The sequence below is a fragment of the Oncorhynchus gorbuscha genome, linkage group LG06 (genome assembly GCF_021184085.1).
Source record: "Oncorhynchus gorbuscha isolate QuinsamMale2020 ecotype Even-year linkage group LG06, OgorEven_v1.0, whole genome shotgun sequence".
In the NCBI taxonomy this organism is placed as follows: Eukaryota; Metazoa; Chordata; class Actinopteri; order Salmoniformes; family Salmonidae; genus Oncorhynchus; species Oncorhynchus gorbuscha.
In genome coordinates this window covers 55,108,885-55,130,697 of record NC_060178.1, presented here as the reverse complement: position 1 = coordinate 55,130,697, position 21,813 = coordinate 55,108,885, and the positions used below count along the sequence as shown (strand labels likewise).

General features: G+C 46.4%; 1 protein-coding gene and 1 pseudogene across 2 annotated transcripts in view; both read right to left on the bottom strand.

Moving 5' to 3' along the window:
* Positions 1-14: 14 nt before the first annotated feature.
* Positions 15-13,487, bottom strand: LOC124038711 (annotated as a pseudogene).
* A 2,666-nt stretch (positions 13,488-16,153) lies between these two features.
* Positions 16,154-21,813, bottom strand: part of LOC124038099 (protein FAM83H-like) — a 31,676-nt gene continuing 26,016 nt past the window's right edge. Inside the window, exons 5-6 of one of the 2 annotated variants that reach the window (XM_046353562.1) lie at positions 17,374-21,718; positions 16,154-17,213 (exon numbers count right to left, since the gene is read on the bottom strand). In XM_046353562.1, coding sequence (XP_046209518.1) covers positions 17,202-17,213; positions 17,374-21,718 — 4,357 coding nt within the window. In that variant the 3' untranslated portion in view covers positions 16,154-17,201. The other variant, XM_046353561.1, reaches the window with a different exon arrangement.

Genomic DNA, 21,813 nt, shown 5'->3' with positions numbered 1-21,813 from the left:
ATAAAGTGGTGATCCTAACTGACCTAAGACAGGGAATTGTTACTCTGATTAAATGTCAGACATTGTAAAAAAACTGAGTTTAAATGTACTTGGCTAAGGTGTATGTGAACTTCCGACTTCAACTGTATATTCTGACTAGGTCGACAGGGTTGAACCTCTATACTGGATCTATTAAACCCTGTGCAGTTAAAGTAACTGTCCAGTGTTTCCAGATTTCTGTGAAATATTACCTATAATCAATTACAATATGAGTGAAATAGTTTTCCTTCCAAAACATGGAAATTAAGTATGTTAAAAAGCAGCGTGTCTGTGTTGGAATGGTGAGGAAATACCCCAAAAACAGAATGGTGTGGGCATATATAATTCACGCAAGTAGACCGCTGACTGGCAAGCTCATCCTCTTCAATAGGATGACATCATCTGACAGTGCATTCGGAAAGTGTTCAGACCCCTAAACCTTTTGTTATGTTGCAGCCTTATTCTAATTTGGATTAAATAGTTTTTTCCCCCTCATAATTTCTACACACAATACACCATAGAGTGTAGTCTCCCAGTCTCTGCCGCTGAAAAACATCCCCACAGCATGATGCTGCCACCACCATGCTTCACCGTGGGGATGGTATTGCCCAGCTGATGAGAAGTGACTGGTTTCCTCCAGACGTGACGCTTGGCATTTAGGCCAAAGAGTTCAATCTTGGTTTCATCAGACCAGAGAATCTTGTTTCTCATGGTCTGAGAGTCCTTTAGGTGCTTTTTGGCAAACTCCAAGTGGGCTGTCATGTACCTTTTACTGAGGAGTGACTTCCAAGTAAACTCACCAGGTTGAGGAAAGTAAGGTAGTTCCAGGTTCCATCATACTGAAACATCCCAGGTGGTAACTTCTCCCGATCCTAAGCAACCATGAACTTAATAAAGACAAAGGCATATCAGCTGAAAGCTGTGATATGGTAAACTATTGTCACTTTTGCAATCATGATGAACTATGATAGATTTGACACTAGACTGATACCATTCTATAACAGAAATCCTAGCAAACACTAAGAGAAATAAACAAAACAAACACTGAATGTGGCATTGGCACAAGCTGTACCAGAAAACTGAAGGTGCCGCTTTCCCATTTGATGTAGTATACAATGTTGCTAGAAAGAAAGAAGGGCATAATTAGCATAAAAAGTAGCATGAGTAATGGAAACATAATGTGTTATCATTATGTCTCTGGTATTTGCTAAGATACATAATAGGTTTACACAGCACCTGTCTCTAATTAGTACAGAAATTGAAGATTCGCTCAGTGCTCTAGCTAATTAATTTGTTTCACACTATGAGCTTTGTATAGGAAATAAATAATCTGTTTCTAAGAATTCAAGGAGATTTTCTGTAGCTTTTTGTTGTTGACCCAAATAAACTTTTCAGTTAGAGCGCTCGTGGATATAGCTGACCATGTACATTGCAAGTTCTTAGTTATTTATCAACAGTAGGCCTGCTACAATTCACAGTTCATAGATCCCAAAGGAACTCCAAAGGGAAACCTTTCATCCCTTCCTTGTAGATGGGTGTCAAACCTTTCACTCTGGGTGATGGAAAACTGTTCCTGTGAAGCCACAAGAGGAATACAGGAGCCACTGTATCCGAATTGGCATTTGGGGTTTGTCGCATGTTACTGAAAATGCTCTTTTCAAACAATCATGTTGAGTGTTTTGTTTTCATGTCTCTTGTTCAGAAAGTTTGAAATTTTGACAATTACGCCTTTCATGTCCTGTTACGCAAGAAAGAGTACACAAAAAAGTATTTTGTATCAAAATACAAACTCTTATTTTCTCTGGTATTGAACACTAATAATAACAAATGTTTTGAAAATGAATCGAACTGAAATACCTTTTTCATTTCTTCATATGTGAGAAACAGTATGTCAATGTTTTCCTTTTGGCTGTACCAATCTTTAACATGATCAAACCAAGAACCACGAAAAATAAGAAACAAAAATTAATCAAAGAATGTTACAAGCACAAATTAAGTATCGCATCGAAAACATTTGCCTACAAAAAAATCCCACGGTATTACACTTCCATAAAATATGTACACTATCGGGAAAACATACCCCCCTTTTCCTTCAAGAAATTCCTCCAGAAATGTGTTGAAGTCCTCTTTGTCCTCTAGTAGTCTATTTACATTGTGGAAGTGGTAAATGTCATGTTTTGTCTTATATTGTCTTGTCATTTTGCTTTTCCTTCTGTTCGTTTTCCCCCTGCTGGTCTTTTTAGGTTCGTTCCCTTTTTTCTCTCTCCCTCCCTCTCTCTCTTCTCTCTATCGTTCCGTTCCTGCTCCCAGCTGTTCCTATTCCCCTAATCAATCATTTAGTCTTCCACACCTGTTCCCTATCTTTTCCCCTGATTAGAGTCCCTATTTCTCCCCTTGTTTTCCGTTTCTGTCCTGTCGGATCCTTGTATATTGTTCACCGTGCTGTGTCTTTGTATCGCCCTGTCGTGTCGTGTTTCCCTCAGATGCTGCGTGGTGAGCAGGTGTCTGAGTCTGCTACGGTCAAGTGCCTTCCCGAGGCAACCTACAGTTTATGATCGAGTCTCCAGTCTGTTCTCGTCATTACGAGCGGAATTGTTTTTTATGCTTTATTTACCGCTCCGATTTGTCTAGGAGTATTGCATATTTCCTTTACTGGATTAAAGACTCTGTTTTCGCCAAGTCGCTTTTGGGTCCTCATTCACCTGCATAACAGAAGGATCCGACCAAAGAATGGACCCAGCGACTACAGACGCTCGTAACACTGCCGTCGAGATCCAAGGAGCCATGCTCGGCAGACACGAGCAGGAATTGTCTGCTGCTCGTCATGCCGTGGAGAACCTGGCCGCTCAGGTTTCCGACCTCTCTGGACAGTTCCAGAGTCTTCGTCTCGTGCCACCTGTTACTTCCTGGTCTGCCGAGCCTCCGGAACCTAGGGTTAATAACCCACCTTGTTACTCCGGGCAGCCCACGGAGTGCCGCTCCTTACTGGCCGGGCTCGAGAGTGGGGCACAGCTATTTGGGAGGCAAGGGCTGATTGTTCTAACAATTACCAGAACTTTAAAGAGGAGATGATTCGGGTTTTTGACCGTTCAGTTTTTGGTAGGGAGGCTTCTAGGGCCCTGGCTTCCCTATGCCAAGGTGATCGATCCATAACGGATTACTCTATAGAGTTTCGCACTCTTGCTGCCTCTAGTGACTGGAACGAGCCGGCGCTGCTCGCTCGTTTTCTGGAGGGACTCCACGCAGTGGTTAAAGATGAGATTCTCTCCCGGGAGGTTCCGTCCAGTGTGGACTCTTTGATTGCTCTCGCCATCCGCATAGAACGACGGGTAGATCTTCGTCACCAAGCTCGTGGAAGAGAGCTCGCGTCAACGGTGTTTCCCTGCTCCGCATCGCAACCATCTCCCTCCTCTGGCTCAGAGACTGAGCCCATGCAGCTGGGAGGTATTCGCATCTCGACTAAGGAGAGGGAACGGAGGATCACCAACCGCCTGTGCCTCTATTGCGGACTTGCTGGACATTTTGTCAATTCATGTCCAGTAAAGCCAGAGCTCATCAGTAAGCGGAGGGCTACTGGTGAGCGCTACTACTCAGGTCTCTCCATCTAGATCCTGTACTACTATGTCGGTCCATCTACGCTGGACCGGTTCGGGTGCTACATGCAGTGCCTTGATAGACTCTGGGGCTGAGGGTTGTTTCATGGACGAAGCATGGGCTCGGAAACATGACATTCCTTTCAGACAGTTAGACAAGCCTACGCCCATGTTCGCCTTAGATGGTAGTCATCTTCCCAGTATCAGATTTGAGACACTACCTTTAACCCTCACAGTATCTGGTAACCACAGTGAGACTATTTCTTTTTTGATTTTTCGTTCACCTTTTACACCTGTTGTTTTGGGTCATCCCTGGCTAGTATGTCATAATCCTTCTATTAATTGGTCTAGTAATTCTATCCTATCCTGGAACGTTTCTTGTCATGTGAAGTGTTTAATGTCTGCCATCCCTCCCGTTTCTTCTGTCCCCACTTCTCAGGAGGAACCTGGCGATTTGACAGGAGTGCCGGAGGAATATCATGATCTGCACACGGTCTTCAGTCGGTCCCGAGCCAACTCCCTTCCTCCTCACCGATTGTATGATTGTAGTATTGATCTCCTTCCGGGGACCACTCCTCCTCGGGGTAGACTATACTCTCTGTCGGCTCCCGAACGTAAGGCTCTCGAGGATTATTTGTCTGTGTCTCTTGACGCCGGTACCATAGTGCCTTCTTCCTCTCCGGCCGGGGCGGGGTTTTTTTTGTTAAGAAAAAGGACGGTACTCTGCGCCCCTGCGTGGATTATCGAGGGCTGAATGACATAACGGTTAAGAATCGTTATCCGCTTCCCCTTATGTCATCAGCCTTCGAGATTCTGCAGGGAGCCAGGTGCTTTACTAAGTTGGACCTTCGTAACGCTTACCATCTCGTGCGCATCAGAGAGGGGGACGAGTGGAAAACGGCGTTTAACACTCCGTTAGGGCATTTTGAGTACCGGGTTCTGCCGTTTGGTCTCGCCAATGCGCCAGCTGTTTTTCAGGCATTAGTTAATGATGTTCTGAGAGACATGCTGAACATCTTTGTTTTTGTCTACCTTGACGATATCCTGATTTTTTCACCGTCACTCGAGATTCATGTTCAGCACGTTCGACGTGTTCTCCAGCGCCTGTTAGAGAATTGTCTCTACGTGAAGGCTGAGAAGTGCTCTTTTCATGTCTCCTCCGTTACTTTTCTCGGTTCCGTTATTTCCGCTGAAGGCATTCAGATGGATTCCGCTAAGGTCCAAGCTGTCAGTGAGTGGCCCGTTCCAAGGTCACGTGTCGAGTTGCAGCGCTTTCTAGGTTTCGCTAATTTCTATCGGCGTTTCATTCGTAATTTCGGTCAAGTTGCTGCCCCTCTCACAGCTCTTACTTCTGTCAAGACGTGTTTTAAGTGGTCCGGTTCCGCCCAGGGAGCTTTTGATCTTCTAAAAGAACGTTTTACGTCCGCTCCTATCCTCGTTACTCCTGACGTCACTAGACAATTCATTGTCGAGGTTGACGCTTCAGAGGTAGGCGTGGGAGCCATTCTATCCCAGCGCTTCCAGTCTGACGATAAGGTTCATCCTTGCGCTTATTTTCTCATCGCCTGTCGCCATCTGAACGCAACTATGATGTGGGTAACCGCGAACTGCTCGCCATCCGCTTAGCCCTAGGCGAATGGCGACAGTGGTTGGAGGGGGCGACCGTTCCTTTTGTCGTTTGGACAGACCATAAGAACCTTGAGTACATCCGTTCTGCCAAACGACTTAATGCTCGTCAAGCTCGTTGGGCGTTGTTTTTCGCTCGTTTCGAGTTTGTGATTTCTTACCGTCCGGGTAGCAAGAACACCAAGCCTGATGCCTTATCCCGTCTTTTTATTTCTTCTGTGGCTTCTACTGATCCCGAGGGGATTCTTCCTTATGGGCGTGTTGTCGGGTTGACAGTCTGGGGAATTGAAAGACAGGTTAAGCAAGCACTCACGCACACTGCGTCGCCGCGCGCTTGTCCTAGTAACCTTCTTTTCGTTCCTGTTTCTACTCGTCTGGCTGTTCTTCAGTGGGCTCACTCTGCCAAGTTAGCTGGTCATCCCGGCGTTCGAGGCACTCTTGCTTCTATTCGCCAACGCTTTTGGTGGCCGACTCAGGAGCGTGACACGCGCCGTTTCGTGGCTGCTTGTTCGGACTGCGCGCAGACTAAGTCAGGTAACTCTCCTCCTGCCGGTCGTCTCAGACCGCTTCCCATTCCTTCTCGACCATGGTCTCACATCGCCCTAGACTTCATTACCGGTCTGCCTTTGTCTGCGGGGAAGACTGTGATTCTTACGGTTGTCGATAGGTTCTCTAAGGCGGCACATTTCATTCCCCTCGCTAAACTTCCTTCCGCTAAGGAGACGGCACAAATCATCATCGAGAATGTGTTCAGAATTCATGGCCTCCCGTTAGACGCCGTTTCAGACAGAGGCCCGCAATTCACGTCACAGTTTTGGAGGGAGTTCTGTCGTTTGATTGGTGCGTCCGTCAGTCTCTCTTCCGGGTTTCATCCCCAGTCTAACGGTCAAGCAGAGAGGGCCAATCAGACGATTGGTCGCATACTACGCAGCCTTTCTTTCAGAAACCCTGCGTCTTGGGCAGAACAGCTCCCCTGGGCAGAATACGCTCACAACTCGCTTCCTTCGTCTGCTACCGGGTTATCTCCGTTTCAGAGTAGTCTGGGTTACCAGCCTCCTCTGTTCTCATCCCAGCTTGCCAAGTCCAGCGTTCCCTCCGCTCAAGCGTTTGTCCAACGTTGTGAGCGCACCTGGAGGAGGGTGAGGTCTGCACTTTGCCGTTACAGGGCACAGACTGTGAGAGCCGCCAATAAACGTAGGATTAAGAGTCCAAGGTATTGTTGCGGCCAGAGAGTGTGGCTTTCCACTCGCAACCTTCCTCTTACGACAGCTTCTCGTAAGTTGACTCCGCGGTTCATTGGTCCGTTCCGTGTCTCCCAGGTCGTCAATCCTGTCGCTGTGCGACTGCTTCTTCCGCGACATCTTCGTCGCGTCCATCCTGTCTTCCATGTCTCCTGTGTCAAGCCCTTTCTTCGCACCCCCGTTCGTCTTCCCTCCCCCCCCCTCCCGTCCTTGTCGAGAGCGCACCTATTTACAAGGTACGTAGGATCATGGACATGCGTTCTCGGGGACGGGGTCACCAATACTTAGTGGATTGGGAGGGTTACGGTCCCGAGGAGAGGAGTTGGGTCCCGTCTCGGGACGTGCTGGACCGTTCGCTGATTGATGATTTCCTCCGTTGCCGCCAGGATTCCTCCTCGAGTGCGCCAGGAGGCGCTCGGTGAGTGGGGGGGGTACTGTCATGTTTTGTCTTATATTGTCTTGTCATTTTGCTTTTCCTTCTGTTCGTTTTCCCCCTGCTGGTCTTTTTAGGTTCGTTCCCTTTTTTCTCTCTCCCTCCCTCTCTCTCTTCTCTCTATCGTTCCGTTCCTGCTCCCAGCTGTTCCTATTCCCCTAATCAATCATTTAGTCTTCCACACCTGTTCCCTATCTTTTCCCCTGATTAGAGTCCCTATTTCTCCCCTTGTTTTCCGTTTCTGTCCTGTCGGATCCTTGTATATTGTTCACCGTGCTGTGTCTTTGTATCGCCCTGTCGTGTCGTGTTTCCCTCAGATGCTGCGTGGTGAGCAGGTGTCTGAGTCTGCTACGGTCAAGTGCCTTCCCGAGGCAACCTACAGTTTATGATCGAGTCTCCAGTCTGTTCTCGTCATTACGAGTGGAATTGTTTTTTATGCTTTATTTACCGCTCCGATTTGTCTAGGAGTATTGCATATTTCCTTTACTGGATTAAAGACTCTGTTTTCGCCAAGTCGCTTTTGGGTCCTCATTCACCTGCATAACAGTAAAATTAACATGCAACATCTTTTGGGTTCCTTCCGATGTAGATAACCTATAGAGACACAATCATGTTAAAAGCAGTTGACTGCAAACAATGTGACAGCTTCATTGCTACTTTGTCTTTAACATTTTCTTGTAATGACCACACCTCAGACCCCCACAATCATCTTTATCTTACCTTCCCTCTCTTTCTTAAACCTGGAGGCAGTAGATTGGGGAGAAGGTGAGAGGAAAATAATCGGGGTGAGGGCATTGAGCCACAGTCCACTGTTTTCATCTCCACCTCAATCCATGGTACAATTTCCATGGTGTTTGTTTTTACCCTCGAATACATTAGGACGGAACTGTCATGTTTTGTCATTTATTATCTTGTCTTGTCCCTGTGCTTCCCATTCTATTCGTTTCCCTCTGCTGGTCTTATTAGGTTCTTTCCCTCTTTCTATCCCTCTCTCTCCCCCTCCCTCTCTCACTCTCTCGCTCTCTCTTCTCTCTATCGTTCCGTTCCTGCTCCCAGCTGTTCCTATTCCCCTAATCAATCATTTAGTCTTCCCACACCTGTTCCCGATCCTTTCCCCTGATTAGAGTCCCTATTTCTTCCTTTGTGTTCCGTTCCTGTCCTATCGGTTCCTTGTCTAGAATTCACCGTGCTGTGTTTGTGTATCGCCCTGTCGTGTCGTGTTTTCCTCAGATGCTGCGTGGTGAGCAGGTGTCTGAGTCTGTCTGGTTCAAGTGCCTTCCCGAGGCAACCTGCTGTTCACCTGCTGTTCAAGATCGAGTCTCCAGTTTGTCCTCGTCATTTCGAGTGAAAGTTGTGTTTTTTGTTTGTATTTACTTTACTGGATTAAAGACTCTGTTTTCGCCAAGTCGCTTTTGGGTCCTCTTTCACCTGCATGACAGAAGGAACCGACCAAGGAATGGACCCAGCGACTTCAGACGCTCGTTACACTGCCGTCGAGATCCAAGGAGCCATGCTCGGCAGACACGAGCAGGAATTGTCTGCTGCTCGCCATGCCGTGGAGAACCTGGCCGCTCAGGTTTCCGACCTCTCTGGACAGTTCCAGAGTCTACGTCTCGTGCCACCTGTTACTTCCTGGCCTGCCGAGCCTCCAGAACCTAGGGTTAATAACCCACCTTGCTACTCCGGGCAGCCCACTGAGTGCCGCTCCTTTCTCACGCAGTGTGAGATTGTGTTCTCTCTCCAACCCAACACATACTCTAGAGAGAGAGCTCGGGTTGCTTACGTCATTTCACTCCTTACTGGCCGGGCTCGAGAATGGGGCACAGCTATCTGGGAGGCAAGGGCTGATTGCTCTAACAAGTTCCAGAACTTTAAAGAGGAGATGATTCGGGTTTTTGACCGTTCAGTTTTTGGTAGGGAGGCTTCTAGGGCCCTGGCTTCCTTATGCCAAGGTGAACGGTCCATAACGGATTATTCTATTGAGTTTCGCACTCTTGCTGCCTCTAGTGAGTGGAACGAGCCGGCGCTGCTCGCTCGTTTTCTGGAGGGACTCCACGCAGTGGTTAAGGATGAGATTCTCTCCCGGGAGGTTCCTTCAGATGTGGACTCTATGATTGCTCTCGCCATCCGCATAGAACGACGGGTAGATCTTCGTCACCGGGCTCGTGGAAGAGAGCTCGCATCAACGGTGTTTCCCTGCTCCGCATCGCAACCATCTCCCTCCTCTGGCTCAGAGTCTGAGCCCATGCAGCTGGGAGGGATTCGCATCTCGACTAAGGAGAGGGAACGGAGGATCACCAACCGCCTGTGCCTCTATTGCGGAGTTGCTGGACATTTTGTTAATTCATGTCCAGTAAAAGCCAGAGCTCATCTGTAAGCGGAGGGCTACAGGTGAGCGCAACTACTCAAGTCTCTCCATCAAGATCCTGTACTACTTTGTCGGTCCATCTACGCTGGACCGGTTCGGGTGCTACATGTAGTGCCTTGATAGACTCTGGGGCTGAGGGTTGTTTCATGGACGAAGCATGGGTTCGGAAACATGACATTCCTTTCAGAGAGTTAGAGAAGCCTACGCCCATGTTCGCCTTAGATGGTAGTCATCTTCCCAGTATCAGATTTGAGACACTACCTTTAACCCTCACAGTATCTGGTAACCACAGTGAGACTATTTCTTTTTTGATTTTTCGTTCACCGTTTACACCTGTTGTTTTGGGTCATCCCTGGCTAGTATGTCATAATCCTTCTATTAATTGGTCTAGTAATTCTATCCTATCCTGGAACGTTTCTTGTCATGTGAAGTGTTTAATGTCTGCCATCCCTCCCGTTTCTTCTGTCCCTACTTCTCAGGAGGAACCTGGCGATTTGACAGGAGTGCCGGAGGAATATCATGATCTGCGCACGGTCTTCAGTCGGTCCCGAGCCAACTCCCTTCCTCCTCACCGGTCGTATGATTGTAGTATTGATCTCCTTCCGGGGACCACTCCTCCTCGGGGTAGACTATACTCTCTGTCGGCTCCCGAACGTAAGGCTCTCGAGGATTATTTGTCTGTGTCTCTTGACGCCGGTACCATAGTGCCTTCTTCCTCTCCGGCCGGGGCGGGGTTCTTTTTGTTAAGAAGAAGGACGGTACTCTGCGCCCCTGCGTGGATTATCGAGGCTGAATGACATAACGGTTAAGAATCGTTATCCGCTTCCCCTTATGTCATCAGCCTTCGAGATTCTGCAGGGAGCCAGGTGCTTTACTAAGTTGGACCTTCGTAACGCTTACCATCTCGTGCGCATCAGAGAGGGGGACGAGTGGAAAACGGCGTTTAACACTCCGTTAGGGCATTTTGAGTACCGGGTTCTGCCGTTTGGTCTCGCCAATGCGCCAGCTGTTTTTCAGGCATTAGTTAATGATGTTCTGAGAGACATGCTGAACATCTTTGTTTTTGTCTATCTTGACGATATCCTGATTTTTTCTCCGTCACTCGAGATTCATGTTCAGCACGTTCGACGTGTTCTACAGCGCCTTTTAGAGAATTGTCTCTACGTAAAGTCTGAGAAGTGCTCTTTTCATGTCTCCTCCGTTACTTTTCTCGGTTCCGTTATTTCCGCTGAAGGCATTCAGATGGATTCCGCTAAGGTCCAAGCTGTCAGTGATTGGCCCGTTCCAAGGTCACGTGTCGAGTTGCAGCGCTTTTTAGGTTTCGCTAATTTCTATCGGCGTTTCATTCGTAATTTCGGTCAAGTTGCTGCCCCTCTCACAGCTCTTACTTCTGTCAAGACGTGTTTTAAGTGGTCCGGTTCCGCCCAGGGAGCTTTTGATCTTCTAAAAGAACGTTTTACGTCCGCTCCTATCCTCGTTACTCCTGACGTCACTAGACAATTCATTGTCGAGGTTGACGCTTCAGAGGTAGGCGTGGGAGCCATTCTATCCCAGCGCTTCCAGTCTGACGATAAGGTTCATCCTTGCGCTTATTTTTCTCATCGCCTGTCGCCATCTGAGCGCAACTATGATGTGGGTAACCGTGAACTGCTCGCCATCCGCTTAGCCCTAGGCGAATGGCGACAGTGGTTGGAGGGGGCGACCGTTCCTTTTGTCGTTTGGACAGACCATAAGAACCTTGAGTACATCCGTTCTGCCAAACGACTTAATGCCCGTCAAGCTCGTTGGGCGTTGTTTTTCGCTCGTTTCGAGTTTGTGATTTCTTACCGTCCGGGTAGCAAGAACACCAAGCCTGATGCCTTATCCCGTCTGTTTAGTTCTTCTGTGGCTTCTACTGATCCCGAGGGGATTCTTCCTTATGGGCGTGTTGTCGGGTTAACAGTCTGGGGAATTGAAAGACAGGTTAAGCAAGCACTCACGCACACTGCGTCGCCGCGCTTGTCCTAGTAACCTCCTTTTCGTTCCTGTTTCCACTCGTCTGGCTGTTCTTCAGTGGGCTCACTCTGCCAAGTTAGCTGGTCATCCCGGTGTTCGAGGCACTCTTGCGTCTATTCGCCAGCGCTTTTGGTGGCCGACTCAGGAGCGTGACACGCGCCGTTTCGTGGCTGCTTGTTCGGACTGCGCGCAGACTAAGTCGGGTAACTCTCCTCCTGCCGGTCGTCTCAGACCGCTCCCCATTCCTTCTCGACCATGGTCTCACATCGCCCTAGACTTCATTACCGGTCTGCCTTTGTCTGCGGGGAAGACTGTGATTCTTACGGTTGTCGATAGGTTCTCTAAGGCGGCACATTTCATTCCCCTCGCTAAACTTCCTTCCGCTAAGGAGACGGCACAAATCATTATCGAGAATGTATTCAGAATTCATGGCCTCCCGTTAGACGCCGTTTCAGACAGAGGCCCGCAATTCACGTCACAGTTTTGGAGGGAGTTCTGTCGTTTGATTGGTGCGTCCGTCAGTCTCTCTTCCGGGTTTCATCCCCAGTCTAACGGGCAAGCAGAGGGGCCAATCAGACGATTGGTCGCATACTACGCAGCCTTTCTTTCAGAAACCCTGCGTCTTGGGCAGAACAGCTCCCCTGGGCAGAATACGCTCACAATTCGCTTCCTTCGTCTGCTACCGGGTTATCTCCGTTTCAGAGTAGTCTGGGTTACCAGCCTCCTCTGTTCTCATCCCAGCTTGCCGAGTCCAGCGTTCCCTCCGCTCAAGCGTTTGTCCAACGTTGTGAGCGCACCTGGAGGAGGGTGAGGTCTGCACTTTGCCGTTACAGGGCACAGACTGTGAGAGCCGCCAATAAACGCAGGATTAAGAGTCCAAGGTATTGTTGCGGCCAGAGAGTGTGGCTTTCCACTCGCAACCTTCCTCTTACGACAGCTTCTCGTAAGTTGACTCCGCGGTTCATTGGTCCGTTCCGTGTCTCCCAGGTCGTCAATCCTGTCGCTGTGCGACTGCTTCTTCCGCGACATCTTCGTCGCGTCCATCCTGTCTTCCATGTCTCCTGTGTTAAGCCCTTTCTTCGCACCCCCGTTCGTCTTCCCTCCCCCCTCCCGTCCTTGTCGAGAGCGCACCTATTTACAAGGTACATAAGATCATGGACATGCGTTCTCGGGGACGGGGTCACCAATACTTAGTGGATTGGGAGGGTTACGGTCCTGAGGAGAGGAGTTGGGTTCCGTCTCGGGACGTGCTGGACCGTTCACTCATTGATGATTTCCTCCGTTGCCGCCAGGATTCCTCCTCGAGTGCGCCAGGAGGCGCTCGGTGAGTGGGGGGTACTGTCATGTTTTGTCATTTATTATCTTGTCTTGTCCCTGTGCTTCCCATTCTATTCGTTTCCCTCTGCTGGTCTTATTAGGTTCTTTCCCTCTTTCTATCCCTCTCTCTCCCCCTCCCTCTCTCACTCTCTCGCTCTCTCTTCTCTCTATCGTTCCGTTCCTGCTCCCAGCTGTTCCTATTCCCTAATCAATCATTTAGTCTTCCCACACCTGTTCCCGATCCTTTCCCCTGATTAGAGTCCCTATTTCTTCCTTTGTGTTCCGTTCCTGTCCTGTCGGTTCCTTGTCTAGAATTCACCGTGCTGTGTTTGTGTATCGCCCTGTCGTGTCGTGTTTTCCTCAGATGCTGCGTGGTGAGCAGGTGTCTGAGTCTGTCTGGTTCAAGTGCCTTCCCGAGGCAACCTGCTGTTCACCTGCTGTTCAAGATCGAGTCTCCAGTTTGTCCTCGTCATTTCGAGTGAAAGTTGTGTTTTTTGTTTGTATTTACTTTACTGGATTAAAGACTCTGTTTTCGCCAAGTCGCTTTTGGGTCCTCTTTCACCTGCATGACAGGAACAACAATGCTATAATGTACTGCAGCCATCTTGTTCCTGTTGAATGTTATGCAATGTTTTTTTCTCATACAAAATAATTGACAGAATACTAATTTTAACACTTGTAAAATACTCTATCCAAACAATCAGAACATGTTTTGGGATTATATATGAATTAGGAGAGTGGGTTTATTTACCCGATTTGGGGTATGTAACAGCAAAAATGTCACTGTCCCATATCTCAAAGTCCTTCAGAGTGTCTAGATAACATTCATAATGCACATTTGTTATGAGCTTAAGTCCTTTGTATGACACTAATCCAGGTACAAACTTTTTGCGGATTCATTTCTGAAGTAAACACAGAGAGATCTGGTCTTCAGAATGAGTTTTTAAAGCAAAACCATGAGAGCCCCAAACCATGAATGAGCAAAAGACGTTTGAACATTGAAGGATGGAAACACTAACTACGTGGCCTCACTCCTCCCCATGAGCAGTTGTTGAGATCTGAGAGAACAGGAATAAGAAGTAGTATGAAACTCCATCTTGCACTGACTGGCTAGATAGAGTTGTGCTCATTCCCCTGCAAATCCTAACAACGATTGTGCATTTAAGCCAACAACTGAATTGAAGTTTGGAGCAGAGACAGAGCAAACCTGAACCACTAATCCTTTCTCCTTTATGACTGAAACATTCCTCAGTCCAAGTGACGAGCAAAGTAGACTACTACTTCTACTTTGACCTACGGGTGTGCAAGAGCCCAATTCTGCATGTAAACGTGTCCTCCTCTCCTTCAAAAGGTAAAAAGCACATGGTTATCCAAGTCTTTTTGTGAAACATGAAAACAAATCAAAGTTTATTTCCCCCCAAAATGAAAAGGACAACACTATCAAGCAAATGGCGTTCATTTACACACTTTATTTAGCTTATTATATTTATACAGAGTACAAAAAAACACGTATTCAGACCCTTTACTCAGCACTTTGTTGAAGCACTGTTGGCAGCGATTACAGCCTTGAGTCTTCTAGGGTATGACGCTACAAGCTTGGCACACCTGTATTTGGGGAGTTTCTCCCATTCTTCTCTGCAGATCCTCTCAAGCTCGGTCAGGTTGGATGGGGAGCGTCGCTACACAGCTATTTTAAAGTCTCTCCAGAGATGTTCTATCGGGTTCAAGTCCGGGCTCTGGCTGGGCAACTCAAGGACATTCAGAGACTTGTCCCAAAGCCACTCCTGTGTTGACTTGCCTGTGTGATTAGGGTCATTGTCCTGTAGGAAGGTGAAAAATCTGAGGTCCGGTCTGATTTCCTGAGCACTCTGGAGCAGGTTTTTATTAAGGATCTTTCTGTACATTGCTCCGTTCATCATTCCCATGATCCTGACTAGTGTCCCAGTCCCTGCCTCTGAAAAACATCCCCATAGCATGATGCTGCCATGACCACGCTTCACCTTAGGGATGGTGCCACGTTTCAGTTTGGCGGGGCGGCCAGCTCTAGGAAGAGTCTTGGTAGTTTCAAACTTCTTCCATTCAAGAATAATGGAGGCCACTGTGTTCTTGGCCTTCAATGCTGCAGACAGTTTTGGTACCCTTCACCAGATCTGTGCCTCAACACATTCCTGTCTCGGAGCTCTACGGACAATTCCTTCGATCTCATGGCTTGGTTTTTGCTCTGACTTGCACTGTCAACTGTGGGACCTTATATAGACAGGTGTGTGCCTTTCCAAATCATGTCCAATCAATTGAATTTATCACAGATGGACTTCAATCTTGTTGTAGAAACATCTCAAGGATGATCAATGGAAACAGGATGCAACCAGAGCTCAATTTCCTCTCTTATAGCGAAGGGTCTGAATACTTATGTAAATATGTTTTTTCTGTTTTTTATTTTGAATACATTTGCAAAAATGTCTAAAAACCTGTTTTCGCTTTGTCATCGTGGGGTACTGTGTGTAGATTGATGAGCAAAAAAACTAATTTGATCAATTTTAGAATAAGGCTCTTACATAACAAAATGTGGAAAAGTCAAGGGGTCTGAAAACCTTCCAAATGCACTTCACTCACTACAGAGTTCCAAACTGCCTCAGGAAGCAATGTCAGCATAAGAACTGTTCGTCGGGAGATTCATGAAATGGGTTTCAATGGCTGAGCAGCCGCACACAAGCATAAGATCGCCATGTGCAAAGCCAAGCGTCAGCTGGAGTGGTGTAAAACTCTCCGCCAATTGGACGCCGGAGCAGTGGAAAAGCATCTGTAAAGTTTGGTGGATGAGACATAATGGTCTGGGGCTGTTTTTCATGGTTCGGGCTAGGCCCCTTAGTTCCAGTGAAGGGAAATCTTAACGCTACAGAATACATGGTTATTCTAGACGATTCTGTGCTTCCAACTTTGTGGCAACAGTTTGGGGAAGGCCCTTTCCTGTTTCAGCATGACAATGCCTCCTTGCACAAAGCGAAATCCATACAGAAATGGTTTGTGCGAGATTGGTGTTGAAGAACTTGTCTGACCTGCGCAGAGCCCTGACCTCAACCCCATCGAACACCTTTGGGATGAATTGGAACGCCGACTGAGAGCCAGGCCTAATCACCTAACATCAGTGCCTGACCTCACCAATGCTCTTGTGGCTGAATAGAAGAAAGTCCCCACAGCATTGTTCCAACATTTAGTGGGAAAGCCTTCCCAGAAGAGTGGAGGCTGTTATAGCAGTAAAGGGGGGGGACCAACTCCATACTATTTCCCATGATTTTGGAATGATGTTTTCGACGAGCAGGTGTCCACATACTTTTGAAAGTCCAGACATGAGATCGAAATGTCCCATGGAATTAACATTTTTGTGCAAATACACATGATTATTCATGCATACACAGGTAACTGCCAAAAAATAAAATAAATAAATAAAAGAAACACCACATAATGTTTTTTAATAGGGTGTTGGGCCACCATGAACAGCTTCAATGCACCTTGGCATAGATTCGGCAGGTGTCTGTAACTCTATTGGAGGGATGCATCACCATTCTTGCATGAGAAATTCCATAATTTGTGTTTTGTTGATGGTGGTGGAAAACGTTGTCTCAGGCACCACTCCAGAATCTCCCAGAAGTGTTCAATTGGGTTGAGATCTGGTGACTGAGACAAACATGGCGTATGGCTTACATTGTTTTAATGCTCATCAAACCATTCAGTAACCACTTGTGCCCTGCATATGGGAACATTGTCATCCTATGGGGGTATAACAATAGTATCCAAAATAATGGATTTTTATACATGACCCAAAGCATGATGTTAATTGCTTAATTAATTCAGGAACCACATGAACATGCCTTCAATATTCTTTGTATCCCTCATTTACATATGTTTTTATATTATTTTGGCAGTTACCTACATTTGGTTTATCTTGCACATTGTCATCCTGATTTGTTACACCTACTAACCTGCTGAAATGAAGAAAGTGGTCCATTAACTACTTGAAAGCTATACTTGCACTGTTTATGATGATTACATGTTCTATGATGATTAATGGTGATTCTAATGTTTGTATTTTGAAATGTCTGTTAGTATATAAAACAGATCCTCAAACAGATAATAATTAAACAACCATGAGAGTAACATATATTACATTGCAGTTGACCCATACAGTCAACAATACCTGTGTCCGGTGTGTCTATGAACACAATACTTTTCAAATATATTTCACATTTAGCTGTGTATTTATCTGATGAGATTGCATGTTTCAGTCCCACCTTGTAGATAGCAGTAGTCCATTGTCCACACTGTAGAGTCTCTGTTTACTTATACAGTAGTCCATGTTGGTAAACTTAGTCAACTTAGTCAAGTTTCTGTTCATGTTCCCATAAACCTTAATCATTTACATGCAGATAGTCCATTCGGAGGAACACTCTAATATAGAAACCTGAGAATAATACCTCTCTGCTGGTTAGCTAGCTGTGCCTCTCTGACCTGTGATTTTAGACTTTTGGGGAATGGAGATAGTTAAAGGACAAGTTTTAGAGGAGAATTAGCGATGGTCTTTCTCCATATTCAATCATCCTTCCGATCCCTGGTTAAGGCGGCATCTATCAAAATACAGAATAATAAACAGAAAACATGAGCTCACATGAAGGAAAGCAGGTGTGGGTGAAAACACAATACAGTGGGTATCTTGGGTACAATAGGTACCTTAAAATTGTATTTTGTAAATTGCTACTGGCCTATTGATACAGTATGGTACTTTACCTCAAAGCGGCTGTATACTTTCCTCTCCTTCCGCATGCTCTCGATTCTCTGAAGTAGCTTCTCCCGCTCCTGAGAAGTTCTAGTCGGGCCTCTGCTCTGTCCTTGGGCTGATTCTTCCTCCTTACCACTAACACCCCGGTCAGCCTCATCCTGTTTGGCATCATCAGTGACAGCAGATTCTATAGTGAATTCTGTCCGGCTCTGGCTGTTAGCAGAAATCTGCCCTAAAAGGAGCTTTGTGTCATCTCTTAGGTTGCTGCTTGAGAGTACATTGGCAGTAGATGAATGGTAGTGGGACTGACTTACTTTAGCTTGCTTCACTGGGGGTGATATGGGATTAGTTTGATCTGTAGGGCTCTCTGGTTTCATAGTGCTATCATTCTCTTTGGTTTCATCAGGACTCTGAGGTCCATGGGAGGCGGATTCTCCAGGAGCAGTTTTGCTCATTATCTCAGCATCACCTGCTTTCTTGTCACCTTTAGCGACAGGAGAACTTCCAGCTCTTTGCTCCTTGATAAGGTTACTTAGTTTGCCCTTCTTACTGTTATCCACAATGACGGATGGAACTGGGACAGTGTCATGAGAGGCAGTGGAATGAGTTGGGTTTGAGTTACTTGATGGGTTGGATTCTACAAGGACTTGGTTTAATGGTGAGGTAGACTCCGTTTGAGTATGATTAGGAGAGGAACAATATTCTGTTGGGGTGAGGTTTGGAGAAGTGATAGATTTTGTTTGGCCAGACATTGGGAACAAAACTGATCCACCTGACGCAGACATAGGGGAGGAATGTGATTTTGTTTGGGTAGGGTTAGAAGATGCACTTGAATCTGTTGGGGTGTGGTCAGGAGATGCACCTGGTTCTGTTGGGGTGTTGTTAGGAAGAGGGTTGGGTTCTCTTGTTGTTGGATTGGAAGAAGAACTAGATTGTGTTGGTGTTAGGATGGGAGATTTGTTGGCTTGTTCCGTGAAATGCTTTGGCGATGGAAGTGAGGAGTTGGGAGAGTCATTCAACTCTGCTGTGGTGGGCTTTGGATCTGCTGTGGATGCTGTTTTGGAGGGTTTGGGGGATAAAACAAACTCATCTTGGCCAGGACTAGGAGAGGAGTAGGATTTTATTGGGTTGGTCTTTGGAGAGGGTGACTTCAACTCAGTTGTGGCAATTGTAAACAATGACTCCTTTGTGGAGGGATTGGGAGAGATGTTAGAGTCTATTGGTGTTGATGAAGTGGACCCAACTAAGGTGGATGTAGGTAAGGAACTGGATTTTGTTTGGGTAGAGCTTAGCCAAAGGCTAAGTTTTGTTGCAGGGGCAGGGAATGAGGACGAGCAAGAATGCATTGGGGTAGGGCTAAGAGATTCTTTGGAATCAGTTTTGTCAGGCTTGGGAGACACAACTGGCTCAACTGGACCAGGAATAATGGGGGGACTTGATTGCAATGGGATGGTATGAGCAGAGGTGCTGGATTTTGATGGAATGGGATGAGAAGAGACACCTGATTCGGATTGGGTGGGGCTCAGAGGTTTGTTGGACTCTACTGTGACTGGTTTAGAGGATAGTAATTTCTGCTTTGATGAACTGGACTCATTAAGGGTGGGGGTAAGGGCTGAGCTCAAATCTTTTGTGGCATGTTTAAATGAAGTGAGATTAGCTAAACTGAAACTCGTTGATGTTGGAGATAACAACGAGCTAACTTCTGTTAGGGTGAGTGGAAGAGATGGGCTCAGCTCCTTTGAAGCAGGATTTGAAGAATTTGGTTCCTTTGGTGATAGTTTATATGAACTAAACTCCTTTGGGGCGATGTTAAAGATACGCTCTTTTGAGGTGTGCTCAAGAAATGCACTTGTATCTCTTGTGTTAACTTCAGACACACTTTGGTTCTGACTGTTCTTCAGCTCAATCGTCTCAGCATCCATAGAGACTCTAAGTAGCCCATCGTCAGAAGATAATCTACGAATGAGGAATGTTCTGGAGTCACTTTTGGGAAGATTAAGTTCTTCCTGTTCTTTATTTTTAGAAGCCTTGTCTTTGACATCTAGATGTAATGAGCTATTTGTTGCCATGGATGCTTTATTCCCCTGTGAGACAGGTGAGGTCTCCAGTGTTTCTGAAGAGGTCTGTGTTGATGTAGCTGGCTTTTTGTTGGAAGTATCTGCTGGATTAGGTGGGGTCTCTGTTGATGTTGCTGTCTTGTTTGTTGAAGTATCTGATGGATTAGGTGGGGTCTCTGTTGATGTTGCTGTCTTGTTTGTTGAAGTATCTGCTGGAATAGGTGGGGTCTCTGTTGATGTCTTGTTTCTTGAAGTATCTGCTGGATTACGTAGGGCCTCTGTTGATGTTGCTATCTTTTTGTTTGATGTATCTTCTGGGTTAAGAGGTCCCTCTGTTGATGTAGATGGCTTTTTGGTGGAAGTATCTGCTGGATTTAGTGGAGCAGGTTCTACACTTGTGACTTCGTCCTTTGTTTTCAAGTCAAATGGAGTCACTGGATTTAGAGGAGCTTTTTCAGCGCTGCTCTCAGACTCTGAAGCCTTTGCAGCTTTTCGTTTGGCAGCCAACTCTTTAAAAAACTTGAACCTACTGTCTGGATCATTCATATCTATATATAATGTATTGCTCAATGAAGATGGCAGGTGTGCTGTTTGTATGGTTTTGGGTTGCTCAATTTGAGCAGATTTGGATGGATGTGCACATTGTACCATTTTGCTTTCTTCTTCATGGTCAGGTTTAGGTTGTTCCTTTGAAGAAGCCATGTTGGTGCCCAAAGGAGGATTATTTTGCAATTCCTTATCACCGGCATCAGTAGTGATGTCCTCAAATTTCAAAGACTCTATGGTTGAATTATCAACTGTTGCTGGCTTATTACATCTCCATTGAAAAGGTTCTCTTGTTATGGATCTTCGTCTTCCCAAAATCTGAGCGGTCAAGGAAAATCTAGATTGGTCATCTTCCTCATTGGCAGTTTCCTCACAATGTTGGCCTGAGGTAAGGTTCAGTTCTTGAGAGATATGCTGTTCTAGTTGTGAGCTGAAGATTAGTGAGGATCTTAGCCTTGAGGTCCTTTGGATAGCAGGGTTGAACCTCCTACGGAATGACTCTTCTCTTTTGGGCTCTTTTACATCCATATCCTCTGATTTGTCACCTTCATCTGTTGCCATGCTGACAATAATATCTGGTGTTCTTGAATGTTCTGGGCGTGTGGTCTTTAACCTGAGCCCTGCAATCTTGGGTAACTCTTTGGCATTAAACTTGGGATCTGATACAAGTGGAGCTAATATTATTCCTTGTGAGGGATTAAGGGGCTCTTCAAAGGGATCATTTCCAAAAGGCTGTGAAATGTCTTCTTCCCCGGCATCATCATATGCACTGAGGTATGAGCTGATCCTCCAATCTCGCATCCCCTGCTTTGCACTGGGATCCTGTGTTTTACGGTCCGAACCAGACCCAACAAAAAACTGCTTCTGTTCAGACAGGTTTTGTTGTGTTGGGGAGGTCTGACAGGCATAAGGATGGCCCACACTCAGTCTTTTTGCATTTGAATGACAAAAGGGACCCTCTCCTGGATGTGATAATTTGTCTGAGCCATGGCCCATCTCCATAGCAAGTTTCGATGATGATAAATAATTCACTACAGGGTCATAGTTGTCTGGTGGCTCTATCTCTATTCCATGTGGGTACCCAGACTCAGAATACTGATCCATCGGAGGGTACCCTTGGTCCCTGAATTGATCGTAGCTACCATAACCAGGCTCTGGCCCTGTTCTCTGGTAGTGATGCTGTTCCCTATGTATCTTCCTGCTCTGGGTTGCCATACCCTCCTCAAAGTTGTGCATGGCTTGGTGCTGCATGAATTGAGAGGAGGAGTGTCTGGCATAAGTGCCCTCTGCATAACTGTGCCTTTTAGAGCCAGCAAAATCCATTGTGTTCGACTGTATCATAGGGTGACCTTGCTCCATAAAATACTGCTGCTCTATTCTAAATTGCTGTGAGGAGTACTTGTTTCTGTGCATATCTAGTGGACCCTGATCTAGTGATCTGTGGATGTGCTCGTGCCTTCCAGGGGGCATTCTTTTCTGATCATCAAAGGAATGTCTTGCCCATTCTTTAGGACGAGAGCTCTCTATGGGCAGGAACTTTCTGGGATCTCTGAACAATGGTGTCCTATCAGTGCTGTATTGGCTGTCAGATAAACTGCTGTAGTCTGGCACTGGAACAAGGACATTTTCAGGTACCAAAGGTTGGGACTGTGCAAACAGGATTCGGAACTCCTCATCAAAAGTAGTCACAAGCTGTCCAAGAAAGAGGTGAGCCATGCAACGGTGAATCTTCTCAAAAGACCACATGAAGCTGTGGGCAGAGAGATTCATGGAATTTCATTAAACAGCACAATGCAGCAAAATATACATATTACAATGGAATAAGGAACTCTTAACTCCATTACT